This window comes from Microtus pennsylvanicus, chromosome 10 (assembly GCF_037038515.1).
Source record: "Microtus pennsylvanicus isolate mMicPen1 chromosome 10, mMicPen1.hap1, whole genome shotgun sequence".
Lineage (NCBI taxonomy): Eukaryota > Metazoa > Chordata > Mammalia > Rodentia > Cricetidae > Microtus > Microtus pennsylvanicus.
This window is the reverse complement of record NC_134588.1, coordinates 69,609,902-69,628,141: the sequence shown is the minus strand read 5'-3', so window position 1 is coordinate 69,628,141 and position 18,240 is coordinate 69,609,902. Positions and strand designations below refer to the sequence as shown.

Genomic DNA, 18,240 nt, shown 5'->3' with positions numbered 1-18,240 from the left:
CTCAGGAATTTCTACCTGACATCATGGCATACTGAAGGTTCCCACTCCGTCATCTTGAGATTTTTTTTTTGTTTGCCCTTTTCTGTGTCAGACACTAGAAAGAATTGAAACTTCGTTTCCTCTGTACCCTTGTCTGAAGGGTTTGCACTTTTTTCACCCCTGTCCCCAGCAGAGTTCGAGAGAAATCCTTTGTGTCTTAGGCTCAGGGGGAAAAAAATCCCCTCACGAGTGAACCCAGCCACACGTGTTTTAGTTAATTCCAAGAACAGTTCTGTAGTTAAAACCAAGAACAGTCAACACAATCAAACAAGTGAATGAAAAGATGGATGTGGTGGTCAGATCGATGAGTAAGTGGACTGTGTGAATAATTGACGAATGGATAGAGAAATGAGAGAGGAAAATGTTAATCTTCTATCCTATGGAATATTGTTGCCACTTAGTTAACTGTAACCGGTGTTAACATTCCCGAGACTTGATGCACCTTCTGCAGAAAACAGCAAGCTGTGTGATCTGGTTCCTGCCTCTCCCAGAAGTCTAGGGAACTCTAAAATATCTCATTGCCATCCTGACTTAGATCTGTGCTATCAGCAGAAGGGACCATATAACGCAGGTCTTCCTTGATTTCAGCGAGGCTCTCTCCTGATGAACCTATCATAAGCTGAAAACACAGTGTATCAAGAACACCCTTCATACAGCTCACTTCCCTGTCATCACAGCTTAGCAAGGAAACACAAGGAGAGGGTCATTTGTTTCCCTCAGAATCTGTAGCGAATGGGGAGCTGTGGCATGCCACTTCTGCTCTGCGGAGGTAGAGAGTGTGTTGCCAAGCCAACACAGGGCATCCACCTGTCATCCCAGCAATAAGAAGGTAGAGGCAGAAGGATTATTATTAGCTCAGGCCAGCTTGGGCTACATAGTAAAGACGGGTCTCAGGAAAGTATCTTAGTGCACGTTGGTGGCCACGAAAAGATCAAAATTCAAAAATTCAACATCATTCTGGCTTGCACCACAGTGAGACTTGATGTAGGTGGGTCTTCTTTTCTATGTGTTACTTTCATTGGTTAATAAAGAGACTGCCTTGGCCTTTGATAGGACAGGAAATTAGGTAGGCGGAGTAGACAGAACAGAATGCTGGGAAGAAGGGAACTGAGGTAGACGCAATAGCTCTCCTCTCTGAGATGGACACAGGTTAAAGGCTTCCCGGTAAGCCACCACCTCATGGTGCTACACACATTAATAAAAATGGGTTAAGCAAGATGTGAGAGTTAGCCAGTAAGAGGCTAGAGCTAATGGGCCAAGCAGTGTTTAAAAGAATACAATTTGTGTGTTGTTATTTCGGGTATAAAGCTAGCAGTGTGGGAGCTGGGCAGGAACACAGCTCCTACTACAGAAACCAAGCAGGGTTAAGGTGAGACTCCACAAGTTAGAGACTCCATTCAAAAAGACTGTCTCGGAACAGAATATACTAAAGTAAGTGGGCATCTACAGAAACTCCTGGAAATGCTCCCTGCTCTCACAGGCCTAAGCACCTGGTGGAAACATCTACTCTGACAAAATCCTACGCCACACACTCTGGGTAGGGGCAGGCAGTGTGGTGCTGGCCATACTTTCTCCTGGCAGAACCCACACTGGCATTTTCGAAGCTGTACTCTATCTCAGACAATGTTCTAAGTTATATGACATCATTGGCTTATGTGCCACCACCCTCTGAGGTGCGTTCCTTCAGTCTGCATTGGATAGGAGAGAGAGTTAAGGTGGCTTGGGGTTAGACAGCAAGCAAGTGGCAAAGCTATGTTTTACCCAGGCTAAACTAAGTGCCTGCCTCTTTAACCGCTATCCAATGCTGGCAGAACTTGGAACGGTGATGTCTTCCATCTGTACCATTCCGTTAACACGGCAGCCACTAGCTGTAACTTTTGAGCACATGACAGGCCTCTCTGTGACGGAGGAACTGAGTGTTTAATTGTTTCACTTGAATTAAACAGCGCAGTTTAAGGACCAAGGGCTGCTTGGGTCATGCATATTATCTCTGAAGACGCCAGCTGAGCAAGGAGGGGAGGCAGCAGCCGAAGGTAGTCTTTATTACGACCTTGATCCTGAAATGTCACCCTTCATCCCTAAGAGACCTTGAAAAGAGTCTGGCTGTGCTTCTGGTCATTCACCTGTACAGGTGGCTTGTCTCACTCTAGCTCCCTGGAAAACACTGAGATGAGACACACGTGCCTCCCCCAAACAAAATCAAGCAGAGTCATATGGAGAGAGTGTAAGCAAGCTATGCACAGGTAAGACTAGGGGTGGCTGTGCTTGCACCAACTGCACTATTCTTTGTTCACTAATCCTGCCATCCTGTGGGGTACTAGTGAAAACGTGAGCTAGAAAGCAGGGTTGGTGGACAGGAGAGAACCAGGCCTCTGGGATGTTTGTTATCATTTGGCTTTTTTGTTTGATGGGTTGGCTTTTAAGATAAGGTCTTGTATCGTAGCCCAGCAGAGCCTCAACTTCCCAATCTTCCTGCCTCCGCTTTCAGGGTGCGTGGGTTACAGGCAATGCCGGTGTGCTCAGCTGTGGGGTAGGTTTTAAAGGGGGGAAGCAGCGGGTGTTCCTTGCAGAGGGAACAGAGAGAGGAGTGACACAGTGAGGCAAGACAGAAAGCTGATCCCGGGTGGAGCACTGTGAAACACTCTGGAGGAAGGACAAAATAAATGCCACAGGATGCATGGGGCGAACACGTCGAAACTGGAAAATGCTGTCAAAGAGGAAGGGAAAGGAGGGTCTGAGTAAGACCGCAGGATGGGGCTGGAGAACGGGTCAGAGGTCGAGTGCTTGCCTAGGACGCATGAGATGTGGGACAGGCACGTCAGGCCTTGGGGGTTCATCCCAGCCCTGCCAAAGAAAAAACAGAGCACAGGCACAGAAAATCCACCTGTGAATTTCTCTACCTTATGCCAATGGAGGCAAGGTGGTGTGGAGTTTAATAAAGTCTTGAAATACTGAGAATCCAGGGCACAGATAAGACATGGGCCAATCCTAGTTCATCAGGTTCTGTGACTAAGTTTCCATTTAACAGGCCTGCAAACACATTCTGTACAACTGTAGTGCCTCAGCAGGTGTTCAGAGAGCGCAGGCCAGACAGAAAGGCTTCAGCAAGCTGCCAGGCAAAGCCCAGCCCCTGGAAACTAGCAAGGCTGGTAGGGCAAGCCCTGGAAAGGCCTGGGGTTAACACCCTGCTAGCCACACCCCTGCCTCAGCTTCCGCGGAGAGGCACAGAGATCCTCAATATTTGCCTTTTCTTCTTCCTCACGACTGTGTGTTGAGTCCTAGGGTACAAGCCAAGCCTATACCACTAAGCTATAACCCAGTCCCAGTGTGTTCTCGCCCCTCAGAACTACATTGAAACAGCAACAGCCAAAGAGGGGTTGAGGGGCTAATAGAAAAGCAATGTCTGGCTTGCTTTGGGGGAGAGAGTCTCATGTATCCCAAGCTGACCACCGAGTCAGTTTGAAGCTGAGGATGGGTTTGAATTCTACCTCCGAAGAGCTGAGATTCCAAGGGTGCATGATTACCTATTATGCGATACTGGGGATCAAATCCAGGGCAAGTATTCTGCCAACAGTGCCATGTACCCAACCCCCTAACAGGAAAAGGAATTAAATAAAAACAAAAATCACAAAAAAGCTAAATGCGTTGTCTTTTTCAAACAATGCACTCTGCTCCAGGGTCTGTGGTGGTTTGCATGCCGGGGCCCACATGGCTGCCTTTGCACCTCGAGGAGCTTAGCCTTCACAGGGGACTAGAGGGAACTGCAGAGAGCAGGCCTGGCTGTGTGCATTCAGACACAGGTCCTTTCTTCAGGAAACTCTCTGGCTCCGACATGTTTGCCAAGGGTGATTCATGGCGTTTCGCTCAGGATTGTCCAGTGGGTAATTGCAGCTTCCAAACCAGAGAAACAGATGTAGACCCTGAACCCTGGCTATAAATTCCTGTTTTATGATTATGGTTTTCAAATGTGCGGTGTCACATGGACAAACACACAGGGATTCTCAAAGTGAATTTTGCTCTCAAACTTCTGCTTTTTTTTTTTTTTTGGTTTTTGTGTGTTGTCTGGTTGTTCATTGGAAAAACTTTTATTAAACCATTGATCAAACACAAAGAAAACAGGAAAGGTAGCCCACGCTAAAACAGGTGCCCACAAGGGGATATTTGGGAAGATTCCTTCTGACTATTTAAGTCAGATTTAAAGTGAGTGGCAATTCTTTACACTTCACCGTGGAGAAATTAGCTTCATTTTTACCTTCTACCCCGTTCGTTAATCGTGACCGTCGTGAATATATATTTAAAGAATCATTGTTTACTCTTGGTGCTTTCCTTGGTCCTTTGGAAGGCTTCGGATCAAGAATCAGGTTTCCAAACGGTGTAAGAACGAGATTTACTGACAAAGAAATGATAAGAAGCGTGGCCAAGTTGTGAGTCAGCTCCGTGAATTAGCACGTACTAATTGCCTCAATCCACGCTCCCAGTATAATTAATCCAGGATGAGAAATGATTAATTGACTAGTGAGTCCCATTGCATTATAAGGAACCCTTAATATCCCATCCACAAAGATTTAAATACTGATCAAGTTCATTTCCCTACAATTAAAAGAATCTCAAGGTGATTGTAAATTTAAATTATCCTTGTGCAAAGAAAGAAATTCCCCAGTCATAGGCACACACCACACCCCCATAGACAAGGAGAGGCTTCCCTCTTATCCAAGCAGCTGCCATCTTGGGGGAGGGGTTTCAGCTCTGCCCTTCTGCAAAAGGATAATCCTAGCTGGGTTTGTTGACTGTCAATACTGCCCCATGGAGTGCTGGGCTGGGGGTTCAGGACCGGACCATCCTCCCTACCACCTGTTGTGCGCAACTCTGCCTTAATTGCATAGGGCCTGGGGTAGGGCTAAGGCATACAGGGCACGTGGACACCATCTCTGAAGATATGAGGAAGCCCTCACCTCTGCTGAGCACAGGTTTTCCTGGACAGGCATGGTGGGGGAGGAGCACCCAGTCAGCTCACCTATGCTCTGTAAGGAAGCCCAGGAAGCTCAAAGTTCCCAGGGTGAACTTTAGCAGAAATGTGCCTCTGTTTGTCCTTGGAGCCTTAGTTGTTGGAGAAGGTTTAAACATTGCTTAGGTCTCCCAAAGGGAAGGAACTTTAGCAACACATGCAGGCACGTACGCTCGCGGGAGGGGCGGGAGGGCATTGTGCATTGTACTTTGGCAGAAGGCATTTGGGAATGGTGCCTCCCTTCCTAGATAGGGCTGTCAGTAACCAGAACTGGGCACTCATTTCCCAGTGCCTCATCCTCTCTTGGCTGTGACCAGTGGTTCCTTGCACTTTGGGAAGCACAGCCGCCTCCTGTAAGAGGGCCCCTGACTCATGCATCTGCCATGATGCCGAGCTTTCTCACCTCTAACTTATATTTTACTGCAATTTGGCTGCTTCCTCTCCCCCTGTCCACACCTTTTCCTCCACCTCCAGTGCCCAGGGTGAGTGACTCTGTTTCTAGGGAACTGGTGATCTTAAGGAAGCATTCAGGGCAATGAGTCTCTCGGACCAAGCAGAATCTCACACATAACCCAGTGTTTCGTGCTCAATGGTGTTAAGTGTTGGTTTTGTAAATTCCTATGTGCGCCCTCCCTTAGGATGTGTGTTTTCTTTGTAGATGAAGAGTTTCTAATAATAAAACCCTGTTGCAAAATAGATGGTTACCTAACGAAGAGAGAAATAGCCTACACTTTCAGTGAGATCTTCCAGCACTCCGAACTTTGCAGTGGCAGAAGCTGAGCCTCCTGAGCTACAGGTGTAGTGTACTTCTTGTGGGGACTCTGCCTCCATGAGGGAGTGGGGTGCACGTTCCCAGGCTGTATCAGGACTAGTCAGAGCAGCATTTCAGCAAAGGTGGGTGCTCCGACAGACTCCCTGAGTGCATCCTTCCTGGCACTGCCAAGAAAGGAGGAATGGAGCCCGGGTTTCCCTGTCCAACTCCTTGCCAGCCTTCTGTGGGAGAATTACTAGGGAGCCAGAGGAGGGAGGGGGAATCTGCTCGATGCCTTGCATCCAGCAGGCGAAGCTGGAAGCTGGCTGCAGGTGCCTTCCCTTTGAAAGCCCTGGCTGCCTGGCTGCGGCTATACCAGTTGCCTCTGGGCTGTGAGAACAGCTGAAAAACTGTTCCTTCCTCCGGGCTGAGTCAGTGTAAGCACGTTAAGAAAGAAAGAAGAAATCCTTTTATCTGAAAATTGTTTAAAAAAAAACAGGAGAGATTGGGCAGGGGTGGTCTGAGCAGAGCTTAGCTTTTATAAATATATCTATATATAAAAACTCATACTTAACCCAGTTTTCAAAATATGCATTTAATTATGTGTGGGAGCATGTGCTTAAAGGAGAGGCCACCAGCACACTCCCCGTGCATGGACTGTGGGAACAGCAAGCCATTCACATTGGGATGGGCTCAGAGGCAGCATAGGTATGTCCACCTCGGAACCCAGTGGCCGGGTCAGGTCTGGGTGTCCCTGGTAAAAGTCCTACAGCTAGACAAAGGGGGCCGAGTCACAGTTGATATTCCTTTTGTGCATTTCCTGAGAAATTAAAGGTAGTGCTTTCGTCCTGCGGATGGTATTGCACAGGTCCATTCTACAGAGGAGAAAACCGAGTCCTAGAGAAAACCAGTGTTTGCCTCGACACAGGCAGCCAGCGACAGAGCTACTGTGTTTTCTCCAACCAGTAAACCCGAATCTAAAACTCATTCACACACACACACACACACACACACACACACACACACACACACACACACACACACGGTCTCCCAACTCTCACTTTTCTCTCTGAGTTTCTGAGAAAGAGATTCGCGGGAGGTGAACAGCGAGGGAGAAGAAAGCGAAACAGAAGAGAAAGGAGAGGAGAGGAAGGCTGTTGGAGTAACTAATCTGTAACTGCTCCAGGTGTTTCAGCCTGCAGAGTATTTTAAAACTGAAGTAGATCCTGGAAGGTGTTCTCCCCCTCCCCCCCCCCCCCGGCGACCCACCCACCCACCCACCGGAGACAGAGCAATCCCTTTAGCTGCCGCCTGCAAGACTGGGGGTGGGGGAGCGGGTTTAAAATATAAACATACAAACAAAGAAAGAAGAAGAAAGAAAAGAAGAAAGAAAAAGACTACACGGAATGGAAAGTTTCCCGGACCACGAGGCTTCCTTCTGAGAGGGGTGGCGGGGCCCCTGATCTGCAGATCGAGGCTTGCCGAGTGCTTTTACAGGCTTTGCCAGGCACAGCGGATCAGGGAGGGATTTCAGAGGTGGGCTGGGGTGAGGGTCTCCCCGCCAGGGCCGGGCAGATGAAAAGGAGCAAACTGCAGCCGCGCTCCCTCTCCTCCCTGCGCTCCTGGCATTGTTTGCACGCTGAGCCTTGGGGAGCACCGCGCGGCTGGCCGCGGCCTCGCTGGCTGCCGGCTCTTGCAGGGCTGCTGGGAGTTTTTAAGCGCTGTGAGAATCCTGGGAGTTGGTGATGTCAGACTGGTTGGGTCATTTGAAGGTTAGCAGCCCGGGAAGGGTTCACCGAAAGTTCACTCGCATATATTAGGCAATTCAATCTTTCATTCCGTGTGACAGAAGTGGTAGGAAGTGAGCTGCTCGGAGGCAGGAGGGTCTATTCTTTGCCAAAGGGGGGGACCAGAGTTCCCCTGCGCCGCGGCCGCAGGACTGGGATGCCGAGGACGCGAGCCACCCGGGCAGGGCGCGTCTGGGCACCGGCGGGGTAGGACCCGCGCGCTCCCGGAGGTCTGCGCGGGCGTCGCCTGGAAGGGAGAACTTGGGATCGGTGCGGGAACCCCCGCCCCGGCTGGATCGGCCGAGCGAGCCTGGAAAATGGTAAATGATCATTTGGATCAATTACAGGCTTTTAGCTGGCTTGTCTGTCATAATTCATGATTCGGGGCTGGGAAAAAGACCAACAGCCTACGTGCCAAAAAAGGGGCAGAGTTTGATGGAGTTCGTGGACTTTTCTGTGCCGCTCGCCTCCACACCTAGAGGATAAGCACTTTTGCAGAGCGCGGTGCGGAGAGATCATGTTTGACTGTATGGATGTTCTGTCAGTGAGTCCCGGGCAGATCCTGGATTTCTACACCGCGAGCCCGTCCTCCTGCATGCTGCAGGAAAAGGCTCTCAAAGCCTGCCTCAGTGGATTCACCCAGGCCGAATGGCAGCACCGGCACACTGCTCAATGTAGGTTTATTATTTTTTTTCTTTCTTCTACCAAGAAAAAAAAATGTCTCTCTTGCATGCAATAAAGACACTGGAATAAAGTGCAATGGTGGCAAGACAAAGGGTTTAATGATTTAAGGCTGAAGGGTGTGATCGGCTGGCATGCATACGGATTCCATCTCTGTTGAAATTCCCTCTCGGAGGATTTCTTCCCTAGAAGCGCCTCCTGTGCCCCTGCTCTCCTTTACCGCCCCATTCTCTCTTGAAAATAGTTTTTAAAATATGTTCGGAGAGAAGGGGGGAAATAGAAGGTGACCACAAGACTTTGAAACATTCTTCAAGTAGCGCAACCTGACACGCCATGCAATTTGTGTTGAATGCGTGCAGAGGGAGCATTAACTTGGCTGGAATTAGCCACAAGCCCAGTAACACTTGGGTATTCCAGCGGTACATAAGTGATTAAAATATGACATCGTCCCTTCAAGGAACGCAACCTTGCAAAGGCGGTTGCTCCCAGAGTTCACAATGCACAGGGCTGGATGGCGCAGGATGCTGACCCCCTCATTCCCTTCGCTGAGCAAAGGCAATATGTCTTAGCATTGACCCCACTGCCACCTTTCCGAGTCACTTTGTTGGTCTAAGAAGTTGCTGTTTTGCTAGGGAACTCGTGGCCACCAACACCCCTTGGGCTGGCCTTTCATTCCTTCCGTATCTTACCATTCAGCCAGGAGTCTGGACTTCAGTTACAGGAAAAGAAATCTAAATGAGGTAGCCTCATTTTTAAAAACAATATTGACTATTTGGTTATCTGATGCTGACACGGTGCCTCGGCTCCATCGGTCAACAGTAGCTCAACTTCAGGCCAGAGAAACAACCGGGAGTCCTGGGAAATCCTACCTAGGGCCCACTACGGTGGGAGCCTGCAGGATGCCTCCCCACCCTGACAGTGATTTAGATAAATGGCTCATCTATCTATCAAAATGTTTTTAGTACTTGATTTGACAATTCATTGGAGCATTAGCCTGAAAATGACATTTTAAATCTTTGTTTTCAGAGAGGTCAAAGTTTAACTAGAAGAAATTGAGTTTTCCTAACAACACGGTGGCTTGTCTAAAGAGAGGCAAAAAGGCAAGTAGAGTAGGGGGCGGTGGCCACATGTCAGCTGACCTCTCTGAAACTTCTTCAGAAAGAGTGAAAGAAAGAAAGAAAGAAAGAAAGAAAGAAAGAAAGAAAGAAAGAAAGAGTTGCTTCTTGGGCCAGAAAATCAACAGGTTTGTAGCTGGAAAATCAATAATCTTTTGATGCCAACAGCCTGGCTGTCCAACTTAACATTTGCAGAACTACTTGCAGGCAGAAAGAATACAGCTCCAGGAAGTGCCTTACTGGCTATACCCTTTCCTCTTGGTTGTCTGTTTTCTTCTGGGAGAAGGCAAAGAAACTTAGTGTTGAAAAATATTTTCCAGTCCACTAGCAGGTCCTCGGAGCCCTCCTATCAATAGAAATTAAAATAACGTGGACATTCTGGTCAGGGGAGCTGGGCATTGGGAAACTTTGACCTGTTAGAGAGGATTGTCCTGAAAACTATTTTTTAACAGAAGGGAGGAACTGCCCTGGAAAGAGATTCCGTGGAGCAGAATTACTTGTAGAAATTCTCCCCGATTGCAATTAGCCTCCTTAACCTGCCTATTGGGTTGCCAGAGTGGAGGGCAAAGCTTTGTTTGTTCTTGAACAAGTTAAACAAGGGATTTACTTTATCTGGGGAGAGCTGGTGCTGAAGGTGTCAGTCGCCCAGGGCAGGCTGATAAGCAAAATGTGTTGATAACAGCTAGGCTTAGCTAATCAAAGAAACCTGCATTAGACAAAGTAAATAAAGGCATTTGACAAAAGGGTTTCAGGAATTCCAGTGTCTTATTTTGGTAAGCAGGGCAATCAGGGCTCATTGTGGTCGGCTTTCGGCTAGGGTTTCAACCCCCTGCTCCTCCAACTTGGAGCCGAACTAGTCAAGAGTCAATATTGCCCGTGCCCTGCAGACTGGCTCTGTTCGCAAGCCACCGAGTACCAGTCCTTTCCGTTGGTCCAGAAATTACTTCTTTTGGGAATAAATAAAAATAAAACATCCTTTTTTTAAAAAAAAAGTTCTAGTAAGTATCGTGTCGTGCAGCATTGGGGCTTTTGAAATGAAAGCCGTACAAGAGCCACGTTTGCATAAGTTAATCCCACGGACTTAGCTTTCCATTTTACCTAATGGCTGTTTGGAAAAGGTACAGATCAACTTTGCTCCAAACAAGGAGGAAACAGTGGGGCCGAGAGGGGACCCTGGTACTAAAATCCCCACAGAGCTACCCCCAGCCTTGTAAGCCTACTTAGGTTTTTAAGTGTCTGTGTTCAAATCCCATCAGAATCCCCCGGAGCCTCACTTTGGAAAGTGCTAGAATACTCCCTTTATTTTGCTTTTAATTTTAAAGACAGAAAATTGATATGCCAGCCAGCTGTTGGTTTGCAGCAGGGCCTGTGGACTGTTTGGTATAAACACTGGAAAGCAGGATTCGGGGCTAGTAAGGGAATGTGGTGTAAATAACAGAAAGAAGGCAAACCTGGAAGGCATCCATCCGGGTCACTAAGTGTCTATTCAGATACCTCCTGGATTCTCTTGGTTTTAGGTAACTCCAGATGTTTTCTGCGTTAATTGCTCTGCTGGCACAGGATAAATCTTAATATTTTTCAGACTAAATATAGTTGCTTTGGGTGAAATCACAAGGGTGACAACACCTTGGCCCGTTTCCCCTGCTCTCCCTTTTCAACACATCAAAGGAGGGGAGGGAAAAGTGTTCTTTTGGAATAGGGTTTTGCCCATTCAGAAGAAATTATTCTTAAAACGAATAGTAGCCATGTGTGAATAAGGAGAAAGAAAAGCCCCTCTCGTAGAGCCCTGAGACCCGGATTTGAAGCCTTAAGCAGGATCTATAGTGAGCTATAACTCGAGGTCAAAGTGGCAAAATCAAAGTTCCCTTCTGAAAGACAGACTCCATGGAGAGTGGCAGCCGCCATATGAACCGAGTGGCGATTTGAATAAATATCGCAGTGAAAAGGCCCGATTGTTTTTCTAAGCTAGGACATAATTTTCTGCTGCTCAGCCACATGACTCGGTAAGTAACACCACCCAAAAGAGAAGAAAGAGAGAGAACTGGGCTTAAATCTCAGAGAGGGTGCACCACAGGGTCATTCTGAAAACAAAAGATGTGCACAAAGTTTTCTTTCCCGGTCTAGAAAAAAAAAAAGGAGGGATAATAAAATTTCGTCAATTTTCAGATAAACGGGTAGGTTTGCAAATTAGGGGCAGGAAAACAAAAGAACAGTAATTAAATTTTTATTACCAGAAAAGTGAATCCCCAAAAGCAAGTCCTGGGGTGGGCAGGCACCCCTGGATCTGCTTAACCATGCTGTTGTTTTGGACCGATTAGCAGCTCTGGCTTGAATTTGGCGTCCAGTAAGACTAGAAAACTCTAGCACTGGGTCTGACCTCTTTTTCTTCCTACCTAAGCAAGCACAGTGTTAGTTCCTGGTGGGTCAGCTGACCTGAGTGAGGTTTGCCTTCTCATTTTGGATCACCTAGAACCAGCAAATAGCATCCTGGTTTTGTGTTTCTATTTTGGTTTTCTTTTCTAATAAATCACAAGAATATAACAATACTCTTTGGATTTTTAGCCGTCCAGATGTTAAAACAGGAAAATGGCTGAAACAGAAAGTCTAAGTTTTCTCTTTTACACATTCAGCAAGGTCATCAACTTCTGCTCCAAAAAAGAAACACTTGATTAATGATGGAGGTTATCAATTCTGCTCATAGGGGATTTATCATTCTTTCATTTTAAAAAGTTTTTCGAGGAAAAAGGGCTGGGGAGCTTTTAGCTGGGAAGTTGGTGAAAGGGAGAAAGACAGAAATAGAAAACTCAAACACTATAAGCATGAAACTCTTCTTCAAGTGGCCCAGGTCTAACAATATAAGCAGTGGCCATTTAGAACAGTGGATCTCAATCTGTGGGTCTCGACCCCTGTGTGAGTCAAAGGCCTCTTTCACAGGGGTCGCCTAAGACAATCTAAAACCACGGATATTTACATCACGAGTCACAACAGTAGCAGAATTACAGTTATAAAGTAGCAACGAAAATAATTTTATGGCTGGGGGTCATCACAACATGAGGAACTGTGTTAAAGGGTCACAGTGTTAGGGAGGTTGAGAAGCGCTGCTTTAGAAGCTCTTGAAGAGAAGCTTCTGCAGAGTTTGAGCTACATGTAAGTGCCAATAAATTCATCCTTAAATGGCATTTTTATACTTTAAATGTTCTAATATAAATTCAGTTAACTATCAATTAAATAGATTATTTCGGATATGGGAGTTTTTGATGAAGGTTAATCAGAAAAACGTTGGCCGGAAATCTTTCCCAAGATATTGATGTCGAATCTTGCCTTCCAAATTACAGGGCACTTACAGCAATTATCTATTCCGGAGTTTCTAGAAAACCTCCATTTCAAATGTTCTGCCGCAGTTCCCACGTCAGTCACTGAAATATGCCAGATACATCACCGTTCCGACATCTTCTAAGGTGCCCCTTGGCCCTACGGGTGCCACAGGAAAGCCTTGCGATTCCATGGTCAATAGAACTGGAGAGCGCACAACTTAATTTTCCCATTCTAACCAGGGATCGCATTGTGTTTCTGGGTCATTCTTCCGAGCACAGATTCCTTTCGTAGCCAATTGTAGATCTGTAAATAGAAGGGTAACTCTGCCAGAAGGATAGGCTCTGCTTCCTGGGGGGAGCTGGGGTGGGGTGGGGGAGGGGCGTGGAATTCCGCTGAATGGTTACAAACCGTGGTTACAAGGATTTGGTTTACCGGCTTTTTACAAAGTTGAGGTTTGGGGTATTGGAAGAGGGTGAATGGTCACCTCAAGTTTCAGATTGATCAGGATCCTGTCAGAGAGTGGTTTGTCTAAGTACCTAAGTTAAATAGGAAGTGTGATAAGCTACCCACCCCCTCCACAGTCGGAGATCTTGTGACACCATCTCATCAGTCAGTCTGCTGCCCTGAATCCTCTTTTCACGCCTGGCTTCCTGCTTCATCATTAAGACAGGCTGGGCACGGTGGTCCACGCCTTTAATCCTAACACTTGGGAGATACAAGCAGGCAGATCTCTGAGTTCGAGGCCAGCCTGGTATATATAGCGAGTTGCAGTCTAGCAAGAGTCATATGGTGAGACCCTATCTCAGTTAAAGAGTAAAGGAAGAAAATGGTGTGAGATCTGAATCCCATCCTACCCAAGCCTCTTTAAACGAAAAGGTTGCAAGCTATAATTCGGAGGAGCAGGAGCTTCCTACTGGTCCTGGAATCCACAGGCGTGGGGCAGTGGATTCGCTTACTCTCTGCCCTTGCTAGGTGCGGAGCATGCTGGGTAAGACTTGGGCTTGTGCAGAAAAAGGCCAAGATAATAGGAGGTGACGTCAGACCAGCTATCCAGCTGCCTGTTGAGCCCTTCCTTCCAGAGTCCAAGCCTTTAGGGCCACCAAAGGAGAGAACCCACCCAGAGAGGGGAGAAAACTCTCAGATTTTTTTGGGTCACGGTGGGCGGTCTTGTCACCCCACAAGAGAACCAAGAATAACTTGATGGTAGCGGGGAACCGTAATAAGAGTCTTCCGACTCTATTTTCAGTCCTGTGGTGGATGCCCCTTCCCCAGCCGGCAGAAATGGGATTCCTATCCCAGCAATCAGTAGATCCCGACCGCCCACAAACCCTGCCAGCTCCACAACCAAAATGGGGAGAAATTCACACTGTTGGGGCCAATCCCTGGGACTCCCGTTTAGTTTTTTCAGTTTGAAGTTTACTGCCAGACCGGAAGTCACTGCCATTTCTCTGCTTTCCGCCTTCTTTTTCCAGTAAACTCAGGTTATTCGCTTGGCAGGTATCTGTCTTGAGATAGAAAGTCCAAACGAAAGGCTCCATCATATTTTCTAAACGCACACTTGTCTTTAAAGGTCGCACCTTAGTAAAATTTAATATGAGGGTTTTCCCTAACTTGATCCGCACTTTGGGGAGAGGGGACCTGCTTGGGAGGTGAAAGCAAGAGAATCAATAGAGCTCAGGACCAAAGCAGGTGTGGGGGATTGGCCTAAGCTACCTGCTGGCCTAGCTAACACCACACCCACAAACAGTCTTTGTTGGTCTGTGTTAACTGCTGTTTTCCCAGGAATTACAATGTTACCAAATTCAAAATACAGCAGGACACACTGACCAAGTACATCAGTTTACTGGGGAAAGAGAGATTTGGATCTCACTTATCCCAATTTTCTTCCAGTTTCCAGAACAAATGAAGAAGCAATATAATAACTCCCTCTTCTCAAAAAATATTAAAGGTTGCCACAGCTACGGCCTTTGTTATGTCATCAAAGTCCGTAATTATGAAGAGGCTGGTGGTGGCGCGGCCCTCTCAGCTTCAAACGGATTTTTAGGCTCTGGCCTACTGGAAAGCTTGTGGGTATAATTAGCGAAATGGAAGTGGAGGCTGTGAAATCTAGTTCCCGATGTTTTCATTTAGCTCAGTACCACCATGTCTCGTCGAAGCGAATTCGTGAAGGCACACATAATTATTTCATTATGGTCGTCAGATTGCTCTCATTGCCTTTAATGGCGAGAAGCTGTAGAAAAGGGCATACATTTTAATTAGTCCGTCTTATATTTACACCAGATAAATAACAAATAATTGATGAAAAATAAGTCTTTGGAATGGATGGCTTCACGCAGTACACTGGCTACAGTTTAGTGATGAGACATTGCCCTGTTGCTTTGCATTTTAATTATCTAGACGGCGTAGTGGTGGCGCGCGAGGCTGAAGGCCCGCCCTTGCCATTTCCACAGCGAAATAATTGCCACGAAGGCCTGCGAATTGAAAGCCGCGGAAGGTGGCTAGCCACACGTCTCCTAGGAAGCAAATTGCCAGTTCCATTAATTTTGCTGTTGGTTAGCACGCCTTTGATCGTGTTCATCTCTGTGCCTCACCTTTTCCGAGTGCAAGCGTCCGTGGTCTCCTGTGCGCGTGCGCGTCGCGGCCGCCTTTTGCGTCTAGCTACCTGCCCTGAAGACTTGAATGTAATAGGTACCTTGCCAAGCGTGCGCTGGAAATTCAAAAAGCCTTCTCCGTGTTCCGAGCTTGTTCCTCCGTTGATTTTTATATGAAAACCCATTTCACGTGATTCATCTGTTTGGGTGTACAGAACACTAATTGTTATTATTGATCTTTAAATTCCATGACCATTACAAGTACCCCAGATGACTGGCAGATAAAGGGTAATAATGCGTGGAGTTCTGGAGCGGTTTCATGTTTGTCTGGAGTAGTTTATGTGGTCAATATTAACTGCCCCATTGAAACTAACGGCTGTATCAAATAACAGTCAATCAAATGAATGTGCTTAGAGATTATTTATTGAGAGCTTTAATTGTCCACTGGGGCCCTGCTTATCAGAGGAAACAATAGGGACTGGAGGTGGGAAGAAGTTTGGGTTGACAAGTTGGAGGATACAGAGGAGAGGGATCTCTCCACTGCTCCATGGCTGTGCTGAGCATCTGGGGGAGTGAGCCTGTCACGCGTGCCTGGAAGGCCCTCTGCCCTGAGAGGAGAAGGATTTCCCTTCCCTCCTCAGAGGTTGTGACAGCTATACCTCCCTGTGCTTCAGGCTTATTCCTGTCACCCTTCCTCACATCCCTCCACCCCTGCCTGATGGTCCCAGATAACAGGAACGGCTTGGCTTGACACAGGGTCGATTTCTACAGCTATGAAATGGGGGCAATAATGTCTGCCACACAGGATTTGTAGAAGGACTGGAGAGCATGTAAATTAAGGTTCTGTTCTTGGGAACACACGGTTGTCACTGCCCGGGTTTTCCTCTCTGCCTTTGATCTGTCGCTTGTGCACGCTGGCTCATAATGGCTACCATATCTGTGTTCCTTTCTGCTTTATCACTTCCCTGCTGTCTCTAGCTCCTCACCTTAAGACGGTCCTTCCTGCTTGTCACAGTTTGAACAGCTCTCTGGTCCTGAATCTGGGGCAGCTGTTTACCAACCCTCCAGATGTGTCCCCGTCACTGATAGTGACAAGTAAGCCTTATCGCTCGCAAAGCTATTGCGGGCCTCTTAGCCTAGAGATGCCACTGTGGCCCCTGCATCTTCATCACTTGCTGTTGTGTTAGATGCTGCCAAGTTCTGTCCAGCAAAGGCTCTTGAGTGTTTGTCCTGGGGCAGGTGCTCTGATAAGATCTTTGAGGAAATCAAGAATCTTCAGTCACGGTGTTCACTCCCTGAGAGAAACTAGGGTGTGTCGTGTGACACACACCTCATCACACAAGCATGTCCCTGGGACTCTGAACCTAAGATTGATGCTGGAATCAACAGGGAATCCCTGAGACCCACAGCTGGGTGATCAGATGGCATATCCATTTTTAACGCAGTAGAGACTCATGGTTAGACTTAAATGAGATAAAAGAACCCTGTAGGCCTACCTTGAGTGATGAATTAAATGCATGTCTTCCAGGCTCACTTCTGGAGAGTTTCTTTGTGGGTGTTTCTGCAGCACCTAGGGAGTAATTGTGTTCCTTGGGGGTGGCGCTGGATTCACTTAGACTCTTGGAAAGGCCTCATTCTTTATGATTGCTCCCAGGGCTTACGGCCGTGTAACTCACCTCCCCAAAACTTACTGTCCTAACCCTTTGTTGTCTGACCATCCTGTGGATGACCTTGGCTGGTCAGACCCCCCACTAAACTGAGTGTGACATCAGCTGGGGCAGTGGCCTCCAGTGTCAGGAGAGCTCCCTCCAAGGGCTGTGTGCTTGCTGACAACGGATGGAGAACTCAGCTGTGGCCATTGCCTGGAGGACCGGAAGACAGATAGGAAGGGGTGGGCTCTTATAACCCAAGAGCCAGCCTTCCAAGGAGGGCAAGCTGAAGCGGCTCTTAAAGACTCGGGCCTACACTGTGTTCTGGCAGCTTATTGGTGACAGGGTTTGCCCAGAGTCAGAGTGTCCGGTGAACTTTATTCTGCACAACATCACAGCGTGTGCTACATAGTAGGAAGACAGTAATGTCTTCCAAGCAAAGACACAATGAAGAGCGATGACATTATTTTCTCTAACCTAAGCGATGGCCTTCTAGATGGTGAAGGAAACTACCGGAACTGTGGGGAACCTTTACACTCTAGCCTCTTTGTCCTTGCATCCTGTTTGTTGTGGGTTGTGCTGCTGGCCACTGCCAATGCTCCTGGGTCTGCGGCACATGCTGGGGTTCTTGGGAGACAAGCACTGGAGAACACAGCTTTTCATGATTTGTGCAAGGTGGTGCCTTAAACAGCAGCTTCCAGTACCAGCATTAAAGAAGGTCAGGAAAGGGGAGAAGGGAAGAGAGGAGAGGAGAGAACAGGAGGGGAGGGGAGAGGAGGGAAGGGGGAAAAGGAGAGGAGTGGACAGGTGAGAGAGGAGAGAAGAAGGGAGACAATCTTCTTGAGGCGACAAAACTGAATGACACGTATGACATCTGCTACGGCTTGAAGTATCTGTGTGTACAGAGGACCCCATCCTTAATTAACCATCATTTTTTTCAAACTTAGAATAATCGTAATGATTATTATTGGCTGTGCAGATACAATTCTCATTCAGTGACTTCAGTTCAAGCGCACTAGGTTGGAAGTCACGCAGTGGTCCCAGATGTAGGTGTTTCGTGCGATGGGGGATGACCTCATAGCCCACATGACCCAGCTGCCTCAGGACCTGTGTTCTGGGGGCTCGAACTCCACACTGTGTCACTTTTCCATCTGTGAACTTGACCTGTGATGCTCACCTTACAAACTTAAGGTCAAAGTCTTAATCACAGGCATAAGGAAAAGGGTATTACGCGTGCATCCTGGTTGGATGTGTGGCGGCCCAGCCCTCCCACACGAATCATTAATTAAGAAAATGCTCCATAGGCC

The 18,240-nt window shown here is 47.4% G+C and overlaps 1 protein-coding gene across 3 annotated transcripts in view; it reads left to right on the top strand.

The window, feature by feature from the left end:
- Rarb (retinoic acid receptor beta) overlaps positions 1–18,240 on the top strand; it is a 649,902-nt gene that overhangs the window by 489,633 nt on the left and 142,029 nt on the right. The window contains exon 1 of one of the 3 annotated variants that reach the window (XM_075988634.1): positions 7,543–8,256. The exons of the other annotated variants lie outside the window; for them this stretch is intronic. Coding sequence (XP_075844749.1) covers positions 8,100–8,256 — 157 coding nt within the window. The 5' untranslated portion in view covers positions 7,543–8,099. Of the gene's footprint in view, positions 1–7,542; positions 8,257–18,240 lie in introns of those variants that run through there. 3 annotated transcript variants of the gene reach the window in all.